The sequence below is a fragment of the Nicotiana sylvestris genome, chromosome 1 (genome assembly GCF_000393655.2).
Source record: "Nicotiana sylvestris chromosome 1, ASM39365v2, whole genome shotgun sequence".
NCBI lineage: Eukaryota > Viridiplantae > Streptophyta > Magnoliopsida > Solanales > Solanaceae > Nicotiana > Nicotiana sylvestris.
This window is the reverse complement of record NC_091057.1, coordinates 176242101-176266426: the sequence shown is the minus strand read 5'-3', so window position 1 is coordinate 176266426 and position 24326 is coordinate 176242101. Positions and strand designations below refer to the sequence as shown.

Genomic DNA, 24326 nt, shown 5'->3' with positions numbered 1-24326 from the left:
TCAAATTAGAAATATGTGGCTAACTGATATTAACAATTACTATTGAGTTAAAGAAGTAACAACATATGTTAGCATGTATTATCTCTTATCGTGATAACGATCGAATTTACCTAAAAAGGATAGCGTGAAAACCTAAATCTATCCCTAACGAAAGTCCAAATAATTAGACATTTTTAAAGAAGAGATCTTCCTTTATTAAGTTAGATAAATGTAATTAAAGTTCATGATTTTTTCCAGTAATTTAGATTTTTTATTTTTTGTTGATAATTCAAACACGTTTGTGCACAATATCTCTAAGACTAGTTGAATAAAAATGTGAATGGTCAAGATTTTCATAATCCTATTAATGGAATGATTAGTAGCTCATTTAAAACTTCGCACAATTCACGAATTGCACGAAACTTGTTAAATTCCCTATTTCAACGCCGTGGTTGTATATAGACAACCCCATATCCTCATTCAATCTTCTCTTTACCATTCCACCATCTTTTTTTGAAAACCTTATTTAATTACCCATTCACATCCTTCTTCAATTTGTTTTCTAATTTCTACCTCTCTTCCTCCTCCTACACAAATTCCGTTTCCCTCAATATCTGTATATATACATATAAAGACTCTGCAATAACCCAAAAAAAGATCAAAACAAAAACAAAAAAACAAAAAACCATGGCTTTTTTCCGGTCGTTCTTGTTCTTTCTTCTCACCTTCTTTGTTCTTTCATCTGCACTTGACATGTCCATCATTAGTTACAACGAACAGCACGGCCAGATGGGAACAACACATCATCGTACTGACGATGAAGTCAGAGGATTGTACGAATCGTGGCTTGTTAAGCACGGAAAGAATTACAATGCCATTGGAGAGAAGGAGAAACGATTTGAGATTTTTAAGGATAATTTAAGATTCATCGACGAGCATAACGCTGAGAACCGCTCATATAAACTTGGGTTGAATCGATTCTCTGATCTTACCAACGAGGAATACCGTGCCATGTTCGTGGGTGGACGGTTGGATAGGAAAACGAGGTTGATGAAGAACCCTAAAAGCGACCGTTACACTTTTCAGGCCGGCGAAAAGTTGCCGGAATCCGTTGATTGGAGAGAGAAAGGCGCCGTTGCCCCTGTTAAAGACCAAGGCCAATGCGGTGAGTGTTTGTTCATCGTTTAAAACTGTCCTATGAAAGAAAACTCTGTTATTTATCGTAAACATGTTCTTTTTGTTGTTTGTTTGACCAAGGGGAAGCGTTTCAATGGAGGGTTGACAAGAGTCTTGGGTCAAAAGTTTTGATTTTTATGTTGTGTTTGACCTAGGTTGTCGTCTTATGCAGACAATGATCTGCTATTGGGTAGCTATGATTCTGTTTTCATGGTTATTTCAGTCAACGAATTTGAGAAATAAATTGCTGCTTTGTCTGGTAGTTGATTTTCCTAATATACTAGTATTTTGTCCCCTCTTTTTCTAGACGGTGAAATAAAGTTGGAATTTTTATTTGCTTTGGATGCTAGTGTTCTCTCTCTCCCACCATAGGCTAAATACAAAGAAGATCTAAAACTTAGAGGTCTTTGGTCTATATCTTAATATATCCATGTACACATTCTTAAAATAAGTTCTTTAAATTTGTTTTAAAAGATTGGATTGAAAGGTCAGGGTATATATTTTGCTTTTACAAGTTGATAATCAGAATTGGCCACAATTTTACGCGATATAAATTAAGCTTGAGCCAAATTTCTTAGGTGGTTGCCGTTTGATTATGACGAATCCCATATGTTGATTGGTTAGATGTCATTATATCTATGTTATGTATAGAATCCTGGTTTGAAATTTGAGCTGAACTTGCATATTTTCTAATGAAGGGAGTTGCTGGGCATTCTCAACGGTTGGCGCGGTTGAAGGAATAAATAAAATTGTAACGGGTGAATTAATTAGCCTGTCAGAGCAAGAGCTTGTTGATTGTGATAGGAGTTATAACCAGGGATGTAATGGCGGTCTCATGGATTATGCCTTTGATTTCATCAAAAATAATGGTGGCATTGACACTGGAGATGACTACCCTTACCATGCTCAAGATGGTACTTGTGATCCATACAGGGTAAGTAATTAACCATACTATCAAGAAAACATCCAAATATTATGTACTATTTCAGAATGTTAGTCTATATAGCAAGTAAATATAGTATTTGCTGACAAAATTTGGTCATTCAGAAAAATGCCCGTGTTGTCTCCATTGATGGGTATGAAGATGTTCCAGAAAACGATGAGAAGTCGTTGATGAAGGCAGTGGCAAATCAACCGGTTAGTGTTGCTATTGAAGCTGGTGGCAGAGCTTTCCAGCACTACTCTTCGGTACGATAACCATTGTCTTAATGTATTCTTTTAGCCCGTGGGCGGATCTAGACTAATGCCTAGTTCGAATATATATGTTATTTGTACCTGAACTCACTGACTTTAAATTCTGAATTCCTTATTGTATTTTAGTATGCATGTGTGCCTAATCTGCAAACACGGCTTCATTGTGCCTTGTTTACTACTTAAAGCTATATACTACTTATTTACACTTCCTTTTTGATTCAATTCATGCAGGGTGTTTTCACTGGATATTGTGGAACACAACTAGACCATGGTGTAGTTGTAGTTGGCTATGGAACAGAAAATGGCGAAGATTACTGGATTGTGAGGAATTCATGGGGTCCTAACTGGGGAGAAAGTGGTTACATCAAGCTGCAGCGCAATTTTGCTAATTCTACAACTGGAAAGTGTGGAATTGCAATGCAGGCATCTTATCCTCTCAAATCTGGCGCAAATCCTCCTAATCCTGGCCCATCTCCTCCTACTCCTGTAACACCACCAACTGTTTGCGATGAGTACTATAGCTGCCCACAGGGCACTACTTGCTGCTGCATTTATCAATATGGCGAATACTGTTTTGGCTGGGGATGTTGTCCTTATGAGTCTGCTACCTGCTGTGATGACAACTACAGCTGCTGTCCTCATGATTATCCTGTCTGTGATGTTGATGCTGGCACTTGCCTTATGGTAAATATTTTCTTCCTCCCAGTCACCTTTTTTCCCCTTTATAACAGTGGTCGTTGATTTCACCGGTTACCTGCAATATTCTACCAGCACATGATTTATTGGATAACTTTGTCCATCAATACTTAACCAAATATCTTAGCCCTTGTCTTATGTGTTTTCACCCTCTTCGTTGACCGCTAGACCAGTCTTGAGTGCAAATTTAGCTCTTTTTCCTTAATTTGACCTTGACAATCATCAATTCAAGATTACTTATCACAATCTTCTTTTTTTTTTTTGGGTGTGTGTGTGTGACAGAGCAAGGATAATCCATTGAAAGTAAAAGCATTGAAGAGAGGTCCAGCTAGAGCAAACTGGTCAGGGATGAAATCTAACAGGAAAGTGAGTTACGCTTGAGTAATTTAGGACGTGGAGTTGAAGGCAAAGGCTCGTGTTAGAAGAGCTGCTCAATGTGTCGCTGAGACAGAGAGGGGCTGTTTCTGGCATATGTTGATTGATTTAGTTTGTAGCTTTTTTATTTTTATTTTTTGTTTTGGACAAAGTTTATTTAATGTAAATATTCGTCTTTAAAATTTCTGAATGAAAATTCCAGTACTGATTGTGATTGATATTGTATTGTTTTATTTATAATTACGATTATTACTTATTGAAAGGCACTTTCATATCTTCGAAGAAATGATTTTTATTCAATCGATTTTATGATGATTTGGAAAGCGAGAAATAAAATATAATTTCAGTATTTTGGAGCAAAAATAAAGTTTTATCTAAAGTGTTATTTTATTGTACTGGGTTTGATTACTGCATTTTCCTTATTGTCAAGAAGAAAAAGCTGATTAGTTGAACATTGATAAATTATCATATAAATAATATAGAAAGATACATGTCATAAATAATCTCTAATATTAGATTAATGTATCAGCTAGCAACACATATTAGACATATGTATCCTTTTTATTAGACATATGTGCCACACCTCCTTTTTCCGCCCCCGCGAGGGTACAGGAGGTTTTTCCAATTAAAGGACAATCGAAACGAGATTTGTTTGTTTATTTCAGAGTCGCCACTTGGGAGATTTAGGGTGTCCCAAGTCACCTATTTTAATTCCGAATCGAGGAAAAGAATGACTCTGTATTACAGTCCGCGAACCAAAAATCCGGATAAGGAATTCTGTTAACCCGGGAGAAGGTGTTAGGCATTCCCGAGTTCCGTGGTTCTAGCACGGTCGCTCAACTGTCATATTCGGCTTGTTTATCTGATTTTATACAATTATGCGCTCATGTGCAAGTTTTAACTCTTTACCGCTTTTATCATTATATTTTTAAAAGAATGTGAACATCGTTTAAAAACATGTCTTTGGATTGCGTCACATAAAATGCACCCGCGATCCGGAACGTATTTTTATTCAATGTTTTGGGATTTGGATTTGGGTCGCATAAATGCGCACCCGTGTTTAAGAATGTATTATTATTAAAATCGTGCCTAAAGCAATTAGCGTATTATTATTTATGGGTAAGACCGTGGAATTCACTAAACAGTCCATCCCGAATTTTAAATACTCAATTAAACATTTATTGAGGGCCCCGCAATTGGTGCATTTTATTGGGCGAGGCTCATCTCATTTTATTTTTAAAAGGACAGTCCTACAATGCCTACATTTTTCTATTGAAATTTGTCTCTACAAAATAAAAGAGAAAATATCTTAATTTATTTACATGCTTGAGTTGTTATAGATGGATTTCGAATATGATTCATAAAATCTGAAAATGATGCAAACAGGACAGTCTGTTGCCACTGCGGGCTCAGGCCCAACATGTATGACATAAAACTAGTCATGGGCCGTATTATTCACATGTTATTACCTAGTTACATTATACTAGGCATGTTCTCAGTTTGTCAAATTAAAAAAAAAACTTAGCAATCTAATTTTAATCCTAGACCATTTACATGCTGAAATTAACCAATATTATTTAACTAAACAATATTTCTACCAAGTTCCCAGTAGATGGCCTATTCGTTTGATTTTTGACTCGACGGAGTTACTACACAATTTATTTATTTTTAGGCAATATATAGATAGTTTATCCGTTAAGCTATCGTCGGATGTTCCACTATATGTATTAAATATCTATATGATTCTGATTTTTGCAAGCTAAATAATTTATACATACAAATAAACTTCAGAATATAATTAAAGTAAATTTAGAATTCCAACTCTTCATTTTCGTATTCATGCTTCCTGTTTCAGTTTACAATAATCAGCGTGTCAGTTGTGTACCTGATATTGGAAACAAAAGAAGATGAAGATGAGAATCAGCAGTAGTAATAACAATACAGCACAACAACAACAGTCCAGCAACAGTAACAACCCAGGAATAGAGTTTGCAAACCGGTGGAGCAGTAATCCCAAAACAAAAGCTTGAAGCTTTGATGAAACAACAACAATTAATGTTGATTTCAAACAATGAAAGAAAGCAGAAGATTTTTTTTAATTTTTTTTTTATTTGAAAGTTTTAATATGTTTCGGAATTTTTTCTTTCTCTCTTAAACATTCAGCTCTCTTTTTTCTCTCTCTCTCTATCTGTCTGGCTTTTTTTTTTTCTCTAATCTGTTCTCCTCTATTATCTGTCCTAAAATCTGATTCAAGACCTCCTATTTATTTCCCATCCCAAACCCTTTAATCCATTAATAAAACCACACTTTCTCCTACCAAACTCATTATCTTCCCACTCATCCCCCACTACATTAAACTAATATATCAAACCAACCCATTACATCTTGTCCCCCATGCCTACCATAAACAATTACCATATTCCCCTCCACTACATTTTGTCTTGTCCCCCATTTATATTAAACAACTATATCACCCACACCCCATTACATTTTGTCCCTCATGCTTAACATAAAGAATTATTCAAAATGTTCAATTCCCAAACTACCCCTCCGACCTTATTGCAATTATCATTTTACCCTGAATGTACTGCAATTACCAAACTACCCCCATCAGCTATAACCAATCAATTAATCAAACTCAACCAAAATATAGCCAATATGACCAATCTCTACACAAATTCGAACAACAATTCAAACTAAATGATGAACAACAAAGAACAACTAAAAATTGTTTTGTTTGAACAATATTTAAACAACAAACAAACCTACTTTCAGATTCAACAATAACAACAACAAACAAGTATATTCAGATTTCTAAATTCAATAATCATTTGAACTTAAAATTAAATCTAACAACATTAAAACCAACAATTTCTATATTAAACTTAAACAAGATCATGAGACAAACTCAAGAAATAATCACAAATGATAAACAATAAACAAGAAAATCAAACTTATACTAATTTCGGATTCAAGAACAATCAAACAAAGTATGGACATAAATGAAAAGATTCAACAACAATAACAAGCAAGTTTTATTCAAATTCGAATTAAACTCGAATTAAGCTTAAACAAAACAAATAAACATATTCAAATCACTAAACTTCAAATAATCAATTGATCTTTTTAAATTAAATCCAACAAAATTATAACAAAGATACATTGAATCAAAAAAAAATTAAAAACCAAAACATAATTTCACATTAAATCACTGAATTAAAAACAAACTTCAAACAAAATGAAGACAAATTAAATCTATATTAAACAACAAACAACGGATTCAAGCGATTTAAACTAAATCTAACAATATTGAACTTAAACTAACAATTCCCTTTTTTACAAAATAAATAAAATTAACATGAAATAAACTGAAAAACAATTAATTAAATTTTCATTTGAATCTGAAAACTAAACCAACAAAACACATGAACAAACTAAAAATTTAACAAAACGATGAACAAAGAACAAAACAAGAATCAAACATTTAACGATTTTAACTTCGAGAAATATAAAAACGAAATATGGACAAAAATAAAACTCAAAAACCAACTAACCGAAAATGAAATGACGAACAACGACCGATCGACGATGAACTCGTATGGACTGTTTTTACGACCCCAACCGAAAATCGAACAAACGAGATGGTTTGAGTCTCGTTTTCGGACTGGACTGAAGCAGCAGCGATGGGGTTTGTTTGGATGCAACGAAGAAGAAAGCAGAAGCAGCTACGTGAGCAGCAGCAGCAGCAACACGGAGGAGCTGGAAGGAGGAAGAGAAGCAGCAGCGACAGCCTTGATGAAGCTGGAAGATGCAGCAGCGACAGCAGCGTCGATGAAGCTGGAATCTTGAAGCAGCGACACTGCTTGGCGCAGCCATGTTAGCTCATGTTCGAGCTCGACAAAACAGTAGCAGCTATGGCATAAAGAAGAGAAGTAGCAGCGTTGATGTTGAGAAGAAGACGCAGCAGCAACGCAGCTCGACGCAACAGTAGCCGCTAATGGTTTCGTTATCGGGGTTGTGACTGATGGAGGAGCTGGTGTGTTTGGTCTGCTATGGATGTGAGGGTGGCGATGGACTGGAGGGTGGTTGACGACGAGGAGGCAGCCATGGCTTCTAGGGAAGGGAGCTTGGTGAAGCTTTAGGAGAGGAAGAAGAAAGAGAGGGGGCGGGTGGATCTCTTTAGTGTTTTAGGGTTTTTGCTTTGTTTTTTTTTTTTTTTGTAAAAATGAAAAAATGAAAATGAAGAGGGGTTGGGTATTGGGTTATGGGGCGGACCGGGTCGACCCGGTTTGGAATGGACCGGGTCATAGGGAAGGTTGGGCCATTTTTTGGGCATGTGACTTGAAATTGAAGAAGAGGCCCAATTCCGACTTTCTTTATATTTTTGCTCTCCTTTCTTCTTTTATTTTTCTAAAACTAAATTCTAAAACTCCTTAAATTATTATTAAGACTAAATTAAGTTATAAAAGTGTAAATTAACTCCCAATAACAATTAACGCACAATTAAGTAATAATTAAGCATAAAATTGTATATTTGGACATTAAATGCTAAAAATATAAAAGATGACTATTTTTGTAATTTTTAATTTTTGTAAAACAAACTTAATTAGTAACAATTGTAGAATTAAATCCTACATGCAAAATGCGATATATTCTTTTGTATTTTTTATTAATTTAACAAATAAACATGCATAGACAAATACAAATAATTATCCAAAAATATCACAAAATATCAAAAAATTGCACACCAAGGAAAAATCATTTTATTTTGAATTTTTGGTAGTAATTCTCATATAGGGCAAAAATCACGTGCTTACAACTGCCCCTCTTTGCCCGAAGACACGAAGGGTTTTCGTGCAAAGATAAAGTGAGCGATTTTTGCCCATCCGAGTACTCCATGTAAAGCATTTTTTGAAAAAGATTTGACCGAACATTTGCTTAAGAGGTTTCCTACATATCCTGGGCTAAACAGGAATCAGGTCAATGTAGTTCGGGAAGTTTTGGTAGCTGGGACTACCGTGAGACTGCAATGTTACTGTTGTTGCATGCTATTACCACTGCTTACCGATCTCCTTGTTACACCGTGCTTAAAAGAAAACAAGAAGCTAGGCTAGACTGCAATTTGTTCTTGTTGCCTTGCTTTCTTGTCTGCTTGCATTTCTTCCGGTGCTTTTCTTCCGATGCTTTTCTTCCGAGACTTCTGGCCCTTTGCTTTTCTGAATACCAGTTTTCATTATTTTGTTCGGTCCGATGGGGACATGGCTTCCTTCATTAAGCTTTGATATGCTGGGCATAATTTAATGTTCACATGCCCTTTCTTTCAAAATGCGTATTTTCTTCCTTTTGACACATGCACTTGAGTTTGTGCTGGGACCTCTTGTTGCAACCTTCTGCTTCCCGGTGCTGGGGATTTTTATTATTTCCTGCTGTGGATTCCTGTTGTAACTTTCTGCCTTCCGGTGGGGTTATTGCTTTCAAGCTCTGCAGTATAAGACTGAAAAGTATTCCTCTCGTTATACAGGTGGGCGCCTGACTTCAACAAACAACTTTGAAAAATAAAACGTCATTCCTCTCTTCAGGCGGGCTCCTGATTTCAAAAACAACTTTTAAAAATAAACGTCATTCCTCTCTTCAGGCGGGCTCCTGACTTCAAACAAACAACTTTTAAAATAAACGTCATTCCTCTCTTCAGGCGGGCTCCTAACTTCAACAACAACTTTAAAAATAAAATGTCATTCCTTTCTTTAGGTTGGCGAGATTTTAACAACTTTTAAAAATAAAACGTCTTTCCTCTCTTCAGGCGGGCTCCTGATTTCAACAACAACTTTGAAAATAATCGTCATTCCTCTCTTCAGGCGGGCTCCTGACTTCAACAACAACTTTAAAAATAAAATGTCATTCCTTTCTTTAGGTTGGCGAGATTTCAACAACTTTTAAAAATAAAACGTCTTTCCTCTCTTCAGGTGGGCTCCTGACTTCAAACAAACAACTTTTAAAATAAACGTCATTCCTCTCTTCAGGCGGGCTCCTGACTTCAAACAAACAACTTTTAAAATAAACGTCATTCCTCTCTTCAGGCGGGCTCCTGACTTCAAACAAACAACTTTTAAAATAAACGTCATTCCTCTCTTCAGGCGGGCTCCTGACATCAAACAAACAACTTTTAAAATAAACGTCATTCCTCTCTTCAGGCGGGCTCCTGACTTCAACAACAACTTTTAAAAATAAAATGTCATTCCTTTCTTTAGGTTGGCGAGATTTCAACAACTTTTAAAAATAAAACGCCTTTCCTCTCTTCAGGCGGGCTCCTGACTTCAAACTAACAACTTTTAAAATAAACGCCATTCCTCTCTTCAGGCTGGCTCCTGACTTCAAAAACAACTTTAAAATAAAAATGTCATTCCTTTCTTTAGGATGGCGAAATTTCAACAACTTTTTAAAAATAAAACGCCATTCCTCTCTTCAGGCGGGCTCCTGACTTCAACAACTTTGAAAAATAAAACGTCATTCCTCTCTTCAGGCGGGCTCCTGACTTCAACAAACAATTCTGAAAATAAAATGTCATTCCTTTCTTTAGGCTGGCAAGATTTCAACAACTTTTAAAAATAAAACGTCTTTCCTCTCTTCAGGCGGGCTCCTGATTTCATCAACTTTTAAAAATAAAACGCCATTCATCTCTTCAGGCGAGCTCCTGACTTCAACAACAACTTTAAAATAAAATGTCATTCCTTTCTTTAGGTTGGCTCCTGACTTCAACTTTTAAAAATAAAACGTCTTTCCTCTCTTCAGGCGGGCTCCTGACTTCAAACTAACAACTTTTAAAATAAACGCCATTCCTCTCTTCAGGCGGGCTCCTGACTTCAAAAACAACTTTAAAATAAAAATGTCATTCCTTTCTTTAGGATGGCGAAATTTCAACAACTTTCTAAAAATAAAACGCCATTCCTCTCTTCAGGCGGGCTCCTGACTTCAACAACTTTGAAAAATAAAACGCCATTCCTCTCTTCAGGCGGGCTCCTGACTTCAACAAACAATTCTGAAAATAAAATGTCATTCCTTTCTTTAGGCTGGCGAGATTTCAACAACTTTTAAAAATAAAACGTCTTTCCTCTCTTCAGGCGGGCTCCTGATTTCATCAACTTTTAAAAATAAAACGTCATTCCTCTCTTCAGGCGAGCTCCTGACTTCAACAACAACTTTAAAATAAAATGTCATTCCTTTCTTTAGGTTGGCTCCTCACTTCAACTTTTAAAAATAAAATGTCATTCCTTTCTTTAGGTTGGCGAGATTTCAACAACTTTTTTTTTTAAAAAAAAACGCCTTTCCTCTCTTCAGGCGGGCTCCTGATTTCAACAACTTTTTAAAATAAAACGTCATTCCTCTCTTCAGGCGGGCTCCTGATTTCGACAACAGTTGAACATTGATAATCTTAAGAAAACAAAAAAAATGACTCCCTTTTTTTTCAAATTCAAACTTCTTCTTTTTTTCAAATTATGCGACTAAGATTTTATTATATTATCTTGGGAGAAAAATTCCATCGGACCAAGATTTTGACTCTAGGAGATAAATCGTCAAACTAGGCCCATTTTGTTGTGATCTTAGGAGAAAGATTCATCGGACTAAGATTTGATATCTTAGGAGAAAATTTCATCGGACTAAGATTTAATTTCTTATCTTGGGAGGAAAAATTCCATCGGACCAAGATTTTGACTCTAGGAGATAAATCCTCAAACTAGGTCCATTTTGTTATGATCTTAGGAGAAAGATTAATCGGACTAAGATTTGATATCTTAGGAGAAAATTTCATCGGACTAAGATTTAATTTCTTATCTTGGGAGGAAAAATTCCATCGGACCAAGATTTTGACTCTAGGAAATAAATCGTCAAACTAGGTCCATTTTGTTGTGATCTTAGGAGAAAGATTCATCGGACTAAGATTTGATATCTTAGGAGAAAATTTCATCGGACTAAGATTTCTATCTTAGGGGAAAAATTCATCGGACTAAGATTTTGTGATCTTAGGAGAAAGATTCATCGGACTAAGTTTTCTATCTTAGGAGAAAAATTCATCGGACTAAGATTTGATATCTTAGGAGAAAATTTCATCGGACTAAGATTGTATCGGGAGGGAAATTCATCAGATTAGGACTTTTTATCCTAGGAGGAAAATGTAAAGATCAATGATTTGAGAAATTTACCTTTGTAATTTCTTCTTTTCTTTTCTTTTTCCTTTACGCTGCTTTGTTCTTGCTTGATGGGGATAATACTACTGGGGGATTCTCCTTTCTTCCCCTCCTTCAAATTTTTTTTTTATTTTCTCTCAATACTGCTGGGGATAAAAGTGTTATCTTCTTGGGATAACGTTGTTGAGGATAACGCTGCTGGGGAATTTTATCCCTTCAAATCGATGATTCATTCTTCTGGAAGCTGTTGGGGATGATAATGGCTTTTGCTTTTTCTAAACACCAGTTTCATTTCTTTGGTTCTGTCTGCTGGGGATACAACTCCTTTTATTAAAACTCATTATTTTCTTTCTTTCAACACTGCTGAGTAAATATGTTATCTTACTCCTTAAAAAACTACTTCCTTTTAAGTAGGATGTTTCATTCCTCTGCAAACTACTTCCTTTTTTTTGTACTTTTTTCTTCGAAGACTACCTCCCTTAAGACTCGTTTTGCCTTTCCCCAAAAGGAACCGCTGAGGATACCGATTTTCACCAAACTTGTGTTGGACTCCTCGAAACTGCTGGGGATAACCCTGTTGGGGAATTATTTACTTACCTGTTGGGGGATAGAATGTTATCAGCTGGGGATAACGCTGTCGAGGATAACACTGCTGGGAGATTCTGATTCCTTCAGAACTAGTGCTTCACTCTTCGGGAGGCTGTTGGGAATGATACTGGCCTTTTGCTTTTTCTGAGCTCAAGTTTCATCCCTTTGTTCTGTCCGCTGGGGAACAACTTCCTCCATTGAAACTTATTATGTTGGGGGCAACACTGGTTCTAAGACCACTTCCCTTAAGACTGGTGTTATCTTTATTCTTCCCCGAATGGGTACCTGACTTCCAGAAAATTTTCTAAATGGAAGGAAAATTTTCTGCCCCAGTTTGATAATCTTCTTGTGGCATGCATTTCTGTAATCAATGCTATTTTCTTTATCTGTTTCAAATCAAACAAAATTTGTTAGTTTAAAATGTGGTGGTTGGTCATGATACTCCTACTGGGGATGGTTTTTCCCTTTCTCCTTCCCTGCTCTGCGTTCCAAAACTTGTTGGGGATGATATTATTTGCTGGGGATAATCCCTTTCTGGTGGGGATATCCCTCTTCTTTTGTGGCATAACTCAGAATTTGGCCTTTCCCCGACCTTTTAGTCTAGTATGAATTTCCCAAATCATGCTCACTGCTTCCTTGCTTTGTTCACGGGCCTTGGCCTTGAGGTTTATAACCTTTGGTTTTGGCAAGGATATCCCTCTTGACACTCGTCAATCCTTTTGTCAATTCCCTTTTGCTGGGGATATCTTTCTTGACACTGGTCTCGCGCTTGTTCCTTGCTGACTATACCACTTGGATGTACTAGTCAGATCTCATCTTGCATAATTGTAAAGCTGATGACATATTTTGAAGTCAATTCTCACTTGTTCTGACCAGACAGACTCTACTGGGGAATTTTTCTATGAAAGGAAAAGATAAAAGGGAACAGAATAAAAAAATAAAGGAAAAAGATGACTCTTTAACAAAAGAAACTATAAATAAAAACCTATCAAACGCAGATAACGACTCTAATGGTCATGACATGCACATGTGGCCCGTCCTCTGCCGTCAATCGTCTTTCAAGACTTTCAATTGGCAATTCCCCATCTGATTCCCAATCTTATTCGACTTGTAGTGCCCGAAGGGTTTTCACTATCAAGCCTCTCTCATTTTGGTTTTTCTCTCAGCTTTCATCGCCTTATGGTGTCCGTGAAGATTTTCACCGATAAGACTCTCTCATTTGTATCACTTTCCAGCTGGGGATTTGGAGTGTTGCCGGTATGACTCTCTCTGCTGGAGATTAGAGTCCTTTCTGCTGTGGAACAGAATGTTATGTTCGCCGGTAAGACTCTCATTTGTCTGACTTGGCATCTTTTGCAGACTGATCAGAAGGTCTTTCTTTGGACCGTAATGTGGGTTTTTTGGATAGGCTTAGAAAGAAAGGGTATTAAAGGCTCAAAAACAAATCAATTTGGGGTTCAAAATTACAACCTTCGAAATCATATTTGTTTATAACAAGCGCAACCCTTGCCCCAGTTTCTTGCTTGGGGATTATTTATTTATTTATTTATTTATTTTTATTACACCATGACCGAGCCGTGAGGCGCCTACGTATCCTTTTTGAGGAATCAGGTCGAACTTAGTTCCCAATTCCTCTGTTTTCTTCTCACTTTCTTTTGTTTTCGTTATCATTTTTCTTTTCTCTTTTTTTTCTCATTTCTCCTTTTTTTTGTCGTTTTTCTTTTCTTTTCTTTCTCTTTTTTTTTTCTTTTCTTCTTCTTTACCTTCCAGGCTCGTACTTTCTAGTCGTTGCTATTGATTCTGAACGAGGGGTACGAAAAAAACAAATAAGGCTCAAAAGGGGTAACAAAGGATAAAGTGTTTAGGTAGCAGAACAAAATGCCTTCGTCATTCCAGCCTTCAAAACATGCCAAGTGCAAACAACACAATTAAACAAAGATTTGTAGCCTCTTCTGATGGTGCTGAACTTGACAATTATATTCACACGTTTACTTTTTCAATTGTCATTTCTAAAGAACCATTGGGCGACACTCTCACTTCTCATTATCATGAAGACCCTTATGTCAATTTGGCGAATCTTGCTTTTAACGGTTTTCTTTATGTTTTACTTGCCCCAGTTCCATATGACTCGAGCTCTGAATAATCTCAAACCGTCCTTATTTTCTTTAAATGTTCTGATCACCTCTCCAGGATTTTATGATTAACTTTTAAGATTAGGCCCGAACTGTGTGCGCATGTCATGTCACTAGAATCGGCATCGAACAAAAATGATAAAAGGACTAAACAAAAAGATGACTGGAAATAATAAAAGACCGAATTTTGCATTAGACTACCGGTGAAATGGTTTGAATAACAAAACAAAACAAACCAGAACAAAATCCAAAAAACAAACTGGACAAAACTTAAACAAACTGCTATGACAAATGGAAAGATAAGAAAGTTTGACACAACCCTAAGAATAATCCGGTAAACAAAAATGACAACAAAATAAACCATCAAAACTTCTCTTTTGATAACCAAGGAACGAAGCGCCCTCCCAATTATCAAACCTGACATCTTAGCCACTGAGTTTTGCATCAATACTGCCAAGACCATTACCAGCTTCAACATCATCAACCTTGGTCAGCGAGCTTTCAAGAGGATTCGCGTGCTCCCTGTCATTGTCATTGATCACAATTGCCCCTTCCTGAATCATTCTTTCTATTTCCTTTTTCAAGGAACGACAGTCTTCAATGCTATGTCCTCTGACATTGGAGTGGTATGCGCATCGTGCTGCCGGATCAAAGTTTCTTACATGTGGATCTGGAGTATATGCGGGGAGTGGCTCAATCAAGCCAGCATGCCTTAGCCTTTCAAACAGACTTGCATAAGATACTCCGATAGGGGTGAGAGCCTTTCCTCGTTTCAGTAACCTTTCGTTCCTAAATGCTTGATTGGGCCGAAAACCTGATCCAGGGGGCTTCCGGTAGGCTTGTGAGGGTGGATAGGCCTTCCGTGGAGCGGGTATTTGGAAAGTGAAGCCCGTCTTTGGGAATCTCGTGGAGAGAAGTAGCGTTGGGGAGGGGAGTAGCGTGGACGAGTGATGGAGCTACTCGGGTAGCTGGGAAAGCTATCATAAGTGGGTTGGGATGGAGAGTATGGGAGATGGGTAATGCCAGAGTTCGAAAAGCTTGGCGGTGGTGGGGGTGGTGCTTTCCCAGTTATCCATGCCTGATACATGTCTGCCACATGCTGTCTCAGCATTTTCACTTCTTCTACCAACCCGTTGTTCTGTTCGACCAATTGTTGTCGGTCATCAGTACCGACCCACCCTGTTCTGAGGTTCTATGTCATTTGCTTTGCAGGGAGGAGTTACCACAACCAACCAATTTTCTATATATGAACACAGCAAAGGGAAGCCATCACGTTAGTGTTAGGGCATTTTACAGATAATCATATATCAGAGATGCAATGCACCTAAGCAGTTAAACCGTTCTATCAGAGATGCGATGCACTCGCGCTTTCCTTTATTTTTCTTTCTTCCTTTTTTTCTTTTTCAGTGGTGGTCGAATCTTATGGAGATTGCCTACGTATAATGACCCCGCATGAATCAGACCTTGCGTAGTTCGGACCAATAAAGATAAACAATAATAAATATTTTTTTCAATTTTCATATTAAAACAAACTGGGTTTCAAAGGTTTGAAGATGACCTACAAACTCGAAAATCAAACAACCCACATATTCTAATAAAAAGATTTACAAACTCCAAAAACAAATGGCCAGCTTCCTTTCTCCGTTTGACAAATGCAACCGAACGGTTATTTTTGCAAACGTGGCCCCCTCCAAATTTCACATGAATTTGAGGTCGGGGAGTATTATTTTATGACACTTTACAAACTTGTCCGTTCTTTTACGAAAATAACCTTTCAACAACTGAAAGATACGCTAAGGCTATTTCGGCAAGAACGGTTTAAGACGCGGCCGAAGCTGGCTCGACTTATTTTTGACTAAAAATTCAAACGGTATTCACCTGACCGCTGACTCTTTGTTTTTTTTTCAAATTACAATGAAAACGTGGTGTTGCAAACACGACCCTTCAGCGCCTCGGGGACGAAGATTTTTAAGGCTGTGTGGGTCAATTGGACCAAAATCCTAAACATGACCCAAAAGGTGGCTGTTTATGCGAAGTCAGCCTTCCGGCGTCCCTTTCGGGAACATTCGGCTATTTTTGACAAAAAACAGCATCACCCTGACTTATTTATGACTCTTTTTATCATTTTTTAAAAATAGAAAACTCAACATTGCAAACACGGCCTTTCAACGTCTCGGGGACGAAGATTTTTAAGGCTGTGGGGGTCAACTGGACCAAATCTTAAACATGACCCAAAAAGCGGCTGTTTATGCAAAGTCAGCCTTCCAGCGTCTCTTTCGGGAACATTCGACTATTTTTGACAAAACAGCATCACCCGACTTATTTATGACCCTTTTTTAAAATTTTGACATGTTTTTTATTTATTATTTATTTGTTTTTGGTTATTTTAGCAAAAGGTGGGGTTGGACCCGATGAGGGTTGCCTACGTATCTCACATCCGGTGAGAATCAAACCCGCGTAGTTCGGGCATAAAACAAACTATATATATTTTTATTTTTTTTAAAAAAAACAAGACCATTTTTTATTTTCATTTTTCATGGGAAGGCAAACTATTTTCCTTTTCTATTTTTGAAAACGAGACACAACAACGATTTTTTTTTCTTTTGCTTTTAGTAAAACAAACAAATAAAACATTTTTAAAATTAAATTCCGGCAGAGTTTTGACAGTATTTGGGCATTGGTTTTTTTTTCAAAAATAAACAATAAATTCCCTAACCGCTATTTCTTTTTTTCAATTTCAACATATTATTCCTGATATTCAAAAGTCAGTCAACACACAAGTCCGAATCAAATAAATGCACAAGTAGCAGCAAGTAAGATGCATCAGGATAGTCATTTTCATTTTTGGTACACCTGTCCTAGACAGACCCAACCCCTGTGTTGAGCCTCCGAAGTCAAATGCACGTGATGCAAACAAACGTTCCTACTAGGGATCCGGCATGAAACTGAGTTATTCTAAGTGAAAAACCTGAGGCATATTGTTTTAGCCCTAGCTTACCCAAGTGGACAGCTTGAGCCGAGGTGGGGGCAACGTACCGGGAGCACGAAAGTCTACCCAGCCTAGTTACTTGTCCCAACTTCGTTCTATTTGGTATGACTTCTAATAGAAAGGTGGGTCACGCGCATGTGTGCACCATAAATTCAGAAGACTCAGAAGGAAGGAGGGTTTCGTAGCAGTTTTATATGCACAATTCAGATAATATTAAAGCGGTAAAAAGCAACATTTAGCACATTAAGCATGAATATGTAACAAAAAATACGATAACAAACAAAGCCAACCATAACAGTTATTTTAAGCTCGAATTCTTGAACCCTGAACCAGTGGTTCTGGGCTCTTATCCCCAGCAGAGTCGCCAGAGCTGTCACACCTCCTTTTTCCGCCCCCGCGAGGGTACATGAGTTTTTTCCAATTAACGGACAATCGAAACGGGATTTGTTTGTTTATTTCAGAGTCGCCACTTGGGAGATTTAGGGTGTCCCAAGTCACCTATTTTAATCCCGAATCGAGGAAAAAAATGACTCTGTATTACAGTCCGCGAACCAAAAATCCGGATAAGGAATTTTGTTAACCCGGGAGAAGGTGTTAGGCATTCCCGAGTTCCGTGGTTCTAGCACGGTCGCTCAACTGTCATATTCGGCTTGTTTATCTGATTTTATACAATTATGCGCTCATGTGCAAGTTTTAACTCTTTACCGCTTTTATCATTATATTTTTAAAAGAATGTGAACATCGTTTAAAAACATGTCTTTGGATTGCGTCACATAAAATGCACCCGCGATCCGGAACGTATTTTTATTCAATGTTTTGGGATTTGGATTTGGGTCGCATAAATGCGCACCCGTGTTTAAGAATGTATTATTATTAAAATCGTGCCTAAAGCAATTAGCGTATTATTATTTATGGGTAAGACCGTGAAATTCACTAAATAGTCCATCCCGAATTTTAAATACTCAATTAAACATTTATTGAGGGCCCCGCAATTGGTGCATTTTATTGGGCGAGGCTCATCTCATTTTATTTTTAAAAGGACAGTCCTACAATGCCTACATTTTTCTATTGAAATTTGTCTCTACAAAATAAAAGAGAAAATATCTTAATTTATTTACATGCTTGAGTTGTTATAGATGGATTTCGAATATGATTCATAAAATCTGAAAATGATGCAAACAGGACAGTCCGTTGCCACTGCGGGCCCATGCCCAACGTGTATGACATAAAACTAGACCTGGGCCGTATTATTCACATGTTATTACCTAGTTACATTATACTAGGCATGTTCTCAGTTTTTCAAATTAAAAAAAAAAACTTAACAATCTAATTTTAATCCTAGACCCATTACATGCTAAAATTAACCAATATTATTTAACTAAACAATATTTCTACCAAGTTCCTACTAGATGGCCTATTCGTTTGATTTTTGACTCGACGGAGTTACTACACCATTTATTTATTTTTAGACAATATATAGATAGTTCATCCGTTAAGCTATCGTCGGATATTCCACTATATGTATTAAAATATCTACATGATTCTGATTTTTGCAAGCTAAAGAATTTATACATACAAATAAACTTCAGAATATAATTAAAGTAAATTTAGAATTTCAACTCTTCATTTTCATATTCATACTTCTTGTTTCAGTTTACAATAATTAGCGTGTCAGTTGTGTACCTGATATTGGAAACAAAAGAAGATGAAGATGAGAATCAGCCGTAGTAATAACAATACAGCACAACAACAACAGTCCAGCAACAGTAACAACCCAGGAACAGAGTTTGCAAACCGGTGAAGCAGTAATCCCAAAACAAAAGCTTGAAGCTTTGATGAAACAACAACAATTAATGCTGATTTCAAACAATGAAAGAAATCAGAAGATTTTTTTATTTTTTTTTTATTGAAAGTTTTAATATGTTTCGGAATTTTTTCTTTCTCTCTTAAACATTCAGCTCTTTTTTTTTCTCTCTATCTATCTGGCTTTTTTTCTTCTCTAATATGTTCTCCTCTATTACCTGTCCTAAAATCTGATTCAAGACCTCCTATTTATTTCTCATCCCAAATCCTTTAATTCATTAATAAAACCACACTTTCTCCTACCAAACCCATTATCTTCCCACTCATCCCCCACTACATTAAACTAATATATCAAACCAACCCATTACATCTTGTCCCTCATGCCTACCATAAACAATTACCATATTCCCCTCCACTACATTTTGTCTTGTCCCCCATTTATATTAAACAACTATATCATCCACACCCCATTACATTTTGTCTCTCATGCTTAACATAAAGAATTATTCAAAATGTACAATTCCCAAACTACTCCTCCGACCTTATTGCAATTACCATTTTACCCCTGAACGTACTGCAATTACCAAACTACCCCCATCAGCTATAACCAATCAATTAATCAAACTCAACCAAAATATAGCCAATATGACTAATCTCTACACAAATTCGAACAACAATTCAAACTAAATGATGAACAACAAAGAACAACTAAAAATTGTTTTGTTTGAACAATATTTTAACAACAAACAAACCTACTTTCAGATTCAACAATAACAACAACAAACAAGTATATTCAGATTTCTAAATTCAATAATCATTTGAACTTAAAATTAAATCTAACAACATTACAACCAACAATTTCTATATTAAACTTAAACAAGATCATGAGACAAACTCAAGAAATAATCATAAATGATAAACAATAAACAAGAAAATCAAACTTATACTAATTTCGGATTCAAGAACAATCAAACAAAGTATGGACATAAATGAAAAGATTCAACAACAATAACAAGCAAGTTTTATTCAAATTCGAATTAAACTCGAATTAAGCTTAAACAAAACAAATAAACATATTCAAATCACTAAACTTCAAATAACCAATTGATATTTTTAAATTAAATCCAACAAAATTATAACAAAGATACATTGAATAAAAAAAAATTAAAAACCAAAACATAATTTCACATTAAATCACTGAATTAAAAACGAACTTCAAACAAAATGAACACAAATTAAATCTATATTAAACAACAAACAACGGATTCAAGCGATTTAAACTAAATCTAACAATATTGAACTTAAACTAACAATTCCCTTTTTTACAAAATAAATAAAATTAACATGAAGTAAACTGAAAAACAATTAATTAAATTTTCATTTGAATCTGAAACTAAACCAACAAAACACATGAACAAACTAAAAATTTAACAAAACGATGAACAAAGAACAAAACAAGAATCAAACATTTAACGATTTTAACTTCGAGAAATATAAAAACGAAATATGGACAAAAATAAAACTCAAAAACCAACTAACCGGAAATGAAACAACGAACAACGACCGATCGACAATGAACTCGTATGGACTATTTTTACGACCCCAACCGAAACTCGAACAAACGAGATGGTTTGAGTCTCGTTTTCGGACTGGACTGAAGCAGCAGCGATGGGGTTTGTTTGGATGCAACGAGAAGAAAGCAGAAGCAGCTACGTGAGCAGCAGCAGCACGGAGGAGCTGGAGGGAGGAAGAGAAGCAGCAGCGACAGCCTTGATGAAGCTGGAAGATGCAGCAGCGACAACAGCATCGATGAAGCTGGAATCTTGAAGCAGCGACACTGCTTGGCGCAGCCATGTTAGCTCATGTTCGAGCTCGACGAAACAGTAGCAGCTGTGGCAGAAAGAAGAGAAGTAGCAGCGTTGATGTTGAGAAGAAGACGCAGCAGCAACGCAGCTCGACGCAACAGTAGCCGCTAATGGTTTCGTTATCGGGGTTGTGACTGATGAAGGAGCTGGTGTGTTTGGTCTGCTATGGATGTGAGGGTGGCGATGGACTGGAGGGTGGTTGACGACGAGGAGGCGGCCATGGCTGCTAGGGAAGGGAGCTTGGTGAAGCTTTTGGAGAGGAAGAAGAAAGAGAGGGGGCGGGTGGATCTCTTTAGTGTTTTAGGGTTTTTCCTTTGTTTTTTTTTTGTGTTTTGTAAAAATGAAAATATGAAAATGAAGAGGGGTTGGGTATTGGGGTTATGGGGCGGACCGGGTCGACCCGGTTTGGAATGGACCGGGTCATAGGGAAGGTTGGGCCATATTTTGGGCCTGTGGCTTGAAATTGAAGAAGAGGCCAAATTCCGACTTTCTTTATATTTTTGCTCTCAATTAAGTTACAAAAGCGCAAATTAACTCCCAATAACAATTAACGCACAATTAAGTAATAATTAAGCATAAAATTGTATATTTGCACATTAAATGCTAAAAATGCAAAAGATGCCTATTTTTGTAATTTTTAATTTTTGCAAAACAAACTTAATTAGTAACAATTGTAGAATTAAATCCTACATGCAAAATGCGATATATTTTTTTGTATGTTTTATTAATTTAACAAATAAACATGCACAGACAAATACAAATAATTATCCAAAAATATCACAAAATATCAAAAAATTGCACACCAAGGAAAAATCATTTTATTTTGAATTTTTTGGGAGTAATTCTCATATAGGGCAAAAATCACGTGCTTACAATATGCCCTTGTGATGCTGCTATTTTTTCCTAAGTATTGATGATACTAATATATTGTCTATTTTCGTCTTATTGAGCCAAGTGTCTATCATAAACAACCTCTCTAGCCCTCGGAGGAGGGATAAGGTCTTCGTACACACTACCTTTCCCAAACCCCACTAGTGAGATTTCACTGGGTTGTTGTTATTGTTTTTGTTGTTTTTGAGTAATAAGATTTTAACTAGTCGCATTATTTATTAATGAATTCTATCATATTTTTAAAACAAGAATTTTGTCTATTTATCCCAAGAGTAACTCTTATTTCTATTATTATTTTGCATTTTTAAATTTTTTTCTTTCTAAAAGAACATATTTGTAGTCAAGACTGAATTAAAGAGGGACCGTTAAAAGTTCTGAATGGGTGATAAGTGTTCTTCCAACTTAGGTAATGTTTGACCAAAAAGTTTTAAGCCCAATTTAATAAATAGACAAAGGGTGAATCCAAGTTAAAAGTAATAAATCCTAGGTCTGAAGTTCAACAACTTGGATGGTACAGAACTGTGTTCAGATCAACGAATGTCAAGTTAATGCTCAATGACTGTTAACTAGTATGAGAATGAAAACATGCAATAAATGTGACAAATGACATTAAATGTAATAAGAAGTAATTTGTCACCCAAATGTTGAATGAGATGGATGATCCTTTCTTCTGACTATAGCGTGTGACAGCAGACTATGAAAATGAACAAAGTGTTCTTGGATCTTGTGAATAAAAGAGGAATGTTTTGTAATGGAATCAAATAGATGAGACAAGACAAGCTTTTTGTATATTCTTGATAGTCAACTCTTTGTTCTCTCTCTCCTTTTATTTATAAGGGATATTCCTAAAAAACCCTAATAAATACAATTGGGGGAATATTCAATGGAATATTCCTATTCATAATTCTAGAAATATTCTAACCGTTGTTGTTGTTTGTTCTCTACTCGACCTTGGCATTGGTCTCTCTCCTTGGGCTATTCCTCGCCGCTGGACCGTGCTTGGTTTCGACCTCGGCCTCCGCTCGTCCGTTTGCATTCACTAAACTCGGCCTAATTTTAACCCCTACAGGTAAGGGGTCTAATATCCGAACCATGGAAATAGAATTGTATGGGTCAAAATCTGGCCATAGGATGGTTGTTCTTAAAAGGAATGATAAGGGGGCGACCAAGCCTTAACCGTGCCCACGAGGCATGATAGTAAAGAGTACCTCGGCCATTGCCGAGGTCAAATCATCGGAAAGCTTATATCGCAGAACGAGCGTGATATTTGGGCGAGCGATGAGGGGCACAGTCATGAGAAAGTACGTCGGTCAAAGACCATTGAATAAAAGAGAAAATTGCTAATATATAATGCGAGCTAAGTCCAGAAAAAGGCAGAGGATTTCGAGACAGTTGCCATGAGAGAGTCAAAAAGAGGAATCTCTCCATCGTCAATAGTTCCCTCTCTTCCCTTTTCCTTGCCCCCGTGATTATGACGCAAATCTATCCTAGATGTAAGCTTATCTCTCATATTTGATGTACGATTATTACAATAATAAATATTACACGTTCTTTTCCTTCTATTTTCGCACTTTGTGTATTTGGGTCTGGGATTAATTATGTTTGGCTAAGATTTACCTTCCATGTTACTAATAATTAGTTTGTCAAAAGAGTTTTAGACTTTTTTGTCAAACAATTTGGCGCCGTTTGTGGGGATTTCTTAGCCAGATTTCTTAGTTTCCTTCAGATCTAGAACCGGTGAAAAACCATTGCCCACTCGAAAGAGCGGTAAATAAACCTTCGAGACAACCGTACTAAGCTAGGATAGGCAGCTACATAAAGTAAAAGTTATAACTAATATCTGTGCAAAACCCACATTTCGCTTGTAACGATAGGTCTAGCACAACGTATGCATGTTCAAAATAGGATCACAGTCACCTGGCGTGACCACATCCCCATTTGACGCATTTACCTTATATATTAACCCACATTCCCACCCCTATATATATATATATATATATATATATATATGGGACGACGCTGGCCGGGTAGGAGGCACCGGTTGACGAAACGCGAGCGGAGGAGCCCTCGCCCTTCGCACTCTCCTTGTCAGCAAAGAAAGACATTCGTACAACGACGAGATCGAACCGTAAAGTAAAGAAATAGCAGTTGCAGCAGGCCGACTTACCAGTAAGAGGCTTACGCCCATATCTCTCGTAGTAGGCCGCCCACTCGCGAACCCCCACTATATGGGGAAGAATGGCATTCACCCACTCACGGATGTCGTCGACTGGCGGGGGAGGCAATCTCTCGGTTGCGAAAGCAAAAGTATTTTAGCAACGCCACCTAAAAAAAAAAAAGAACGGTCGGCCACCGCCTCGAGAGGAGTCAAAATAAACAAAGAAAAACTTACGGGCAAAATTCCACGTCTCAGGGAACTATGCCAGGTCCGCCACAAGGTGCTCATTTCGCATGT

The 24326-nt window shown here is 36.8% G+C and overlaps 1 protein-coding gene across 1 annotated transcript; it reads left to right on the top strand.

Annotated features, from left to right (window-relative positions):
- The first annotated feature begins 399 nt into the window (after positions 1–399).
- On the top strand, positions 400–3694 carry LOC104222895 (cysteine proteinase mucunain-like). Its single transcript, XM_009774218.2, has 5 exons — positions 400–1144; positions 1854–2089; positions 2203–2343; positions 2581–3033; positions 3328–3694. Exons 1-5 carry the CDS (start codon positions 667–669, stop codon positions 3424–3426), a joined length of 1407 nt encoding a protein of 468 aa, XP_009772520.1. The 5' UTR covers positions 400–666; the 3' UTR covers positions 3427–3694.
- Positions 3695–24326: the final 20632 nt, after the last annotated feature.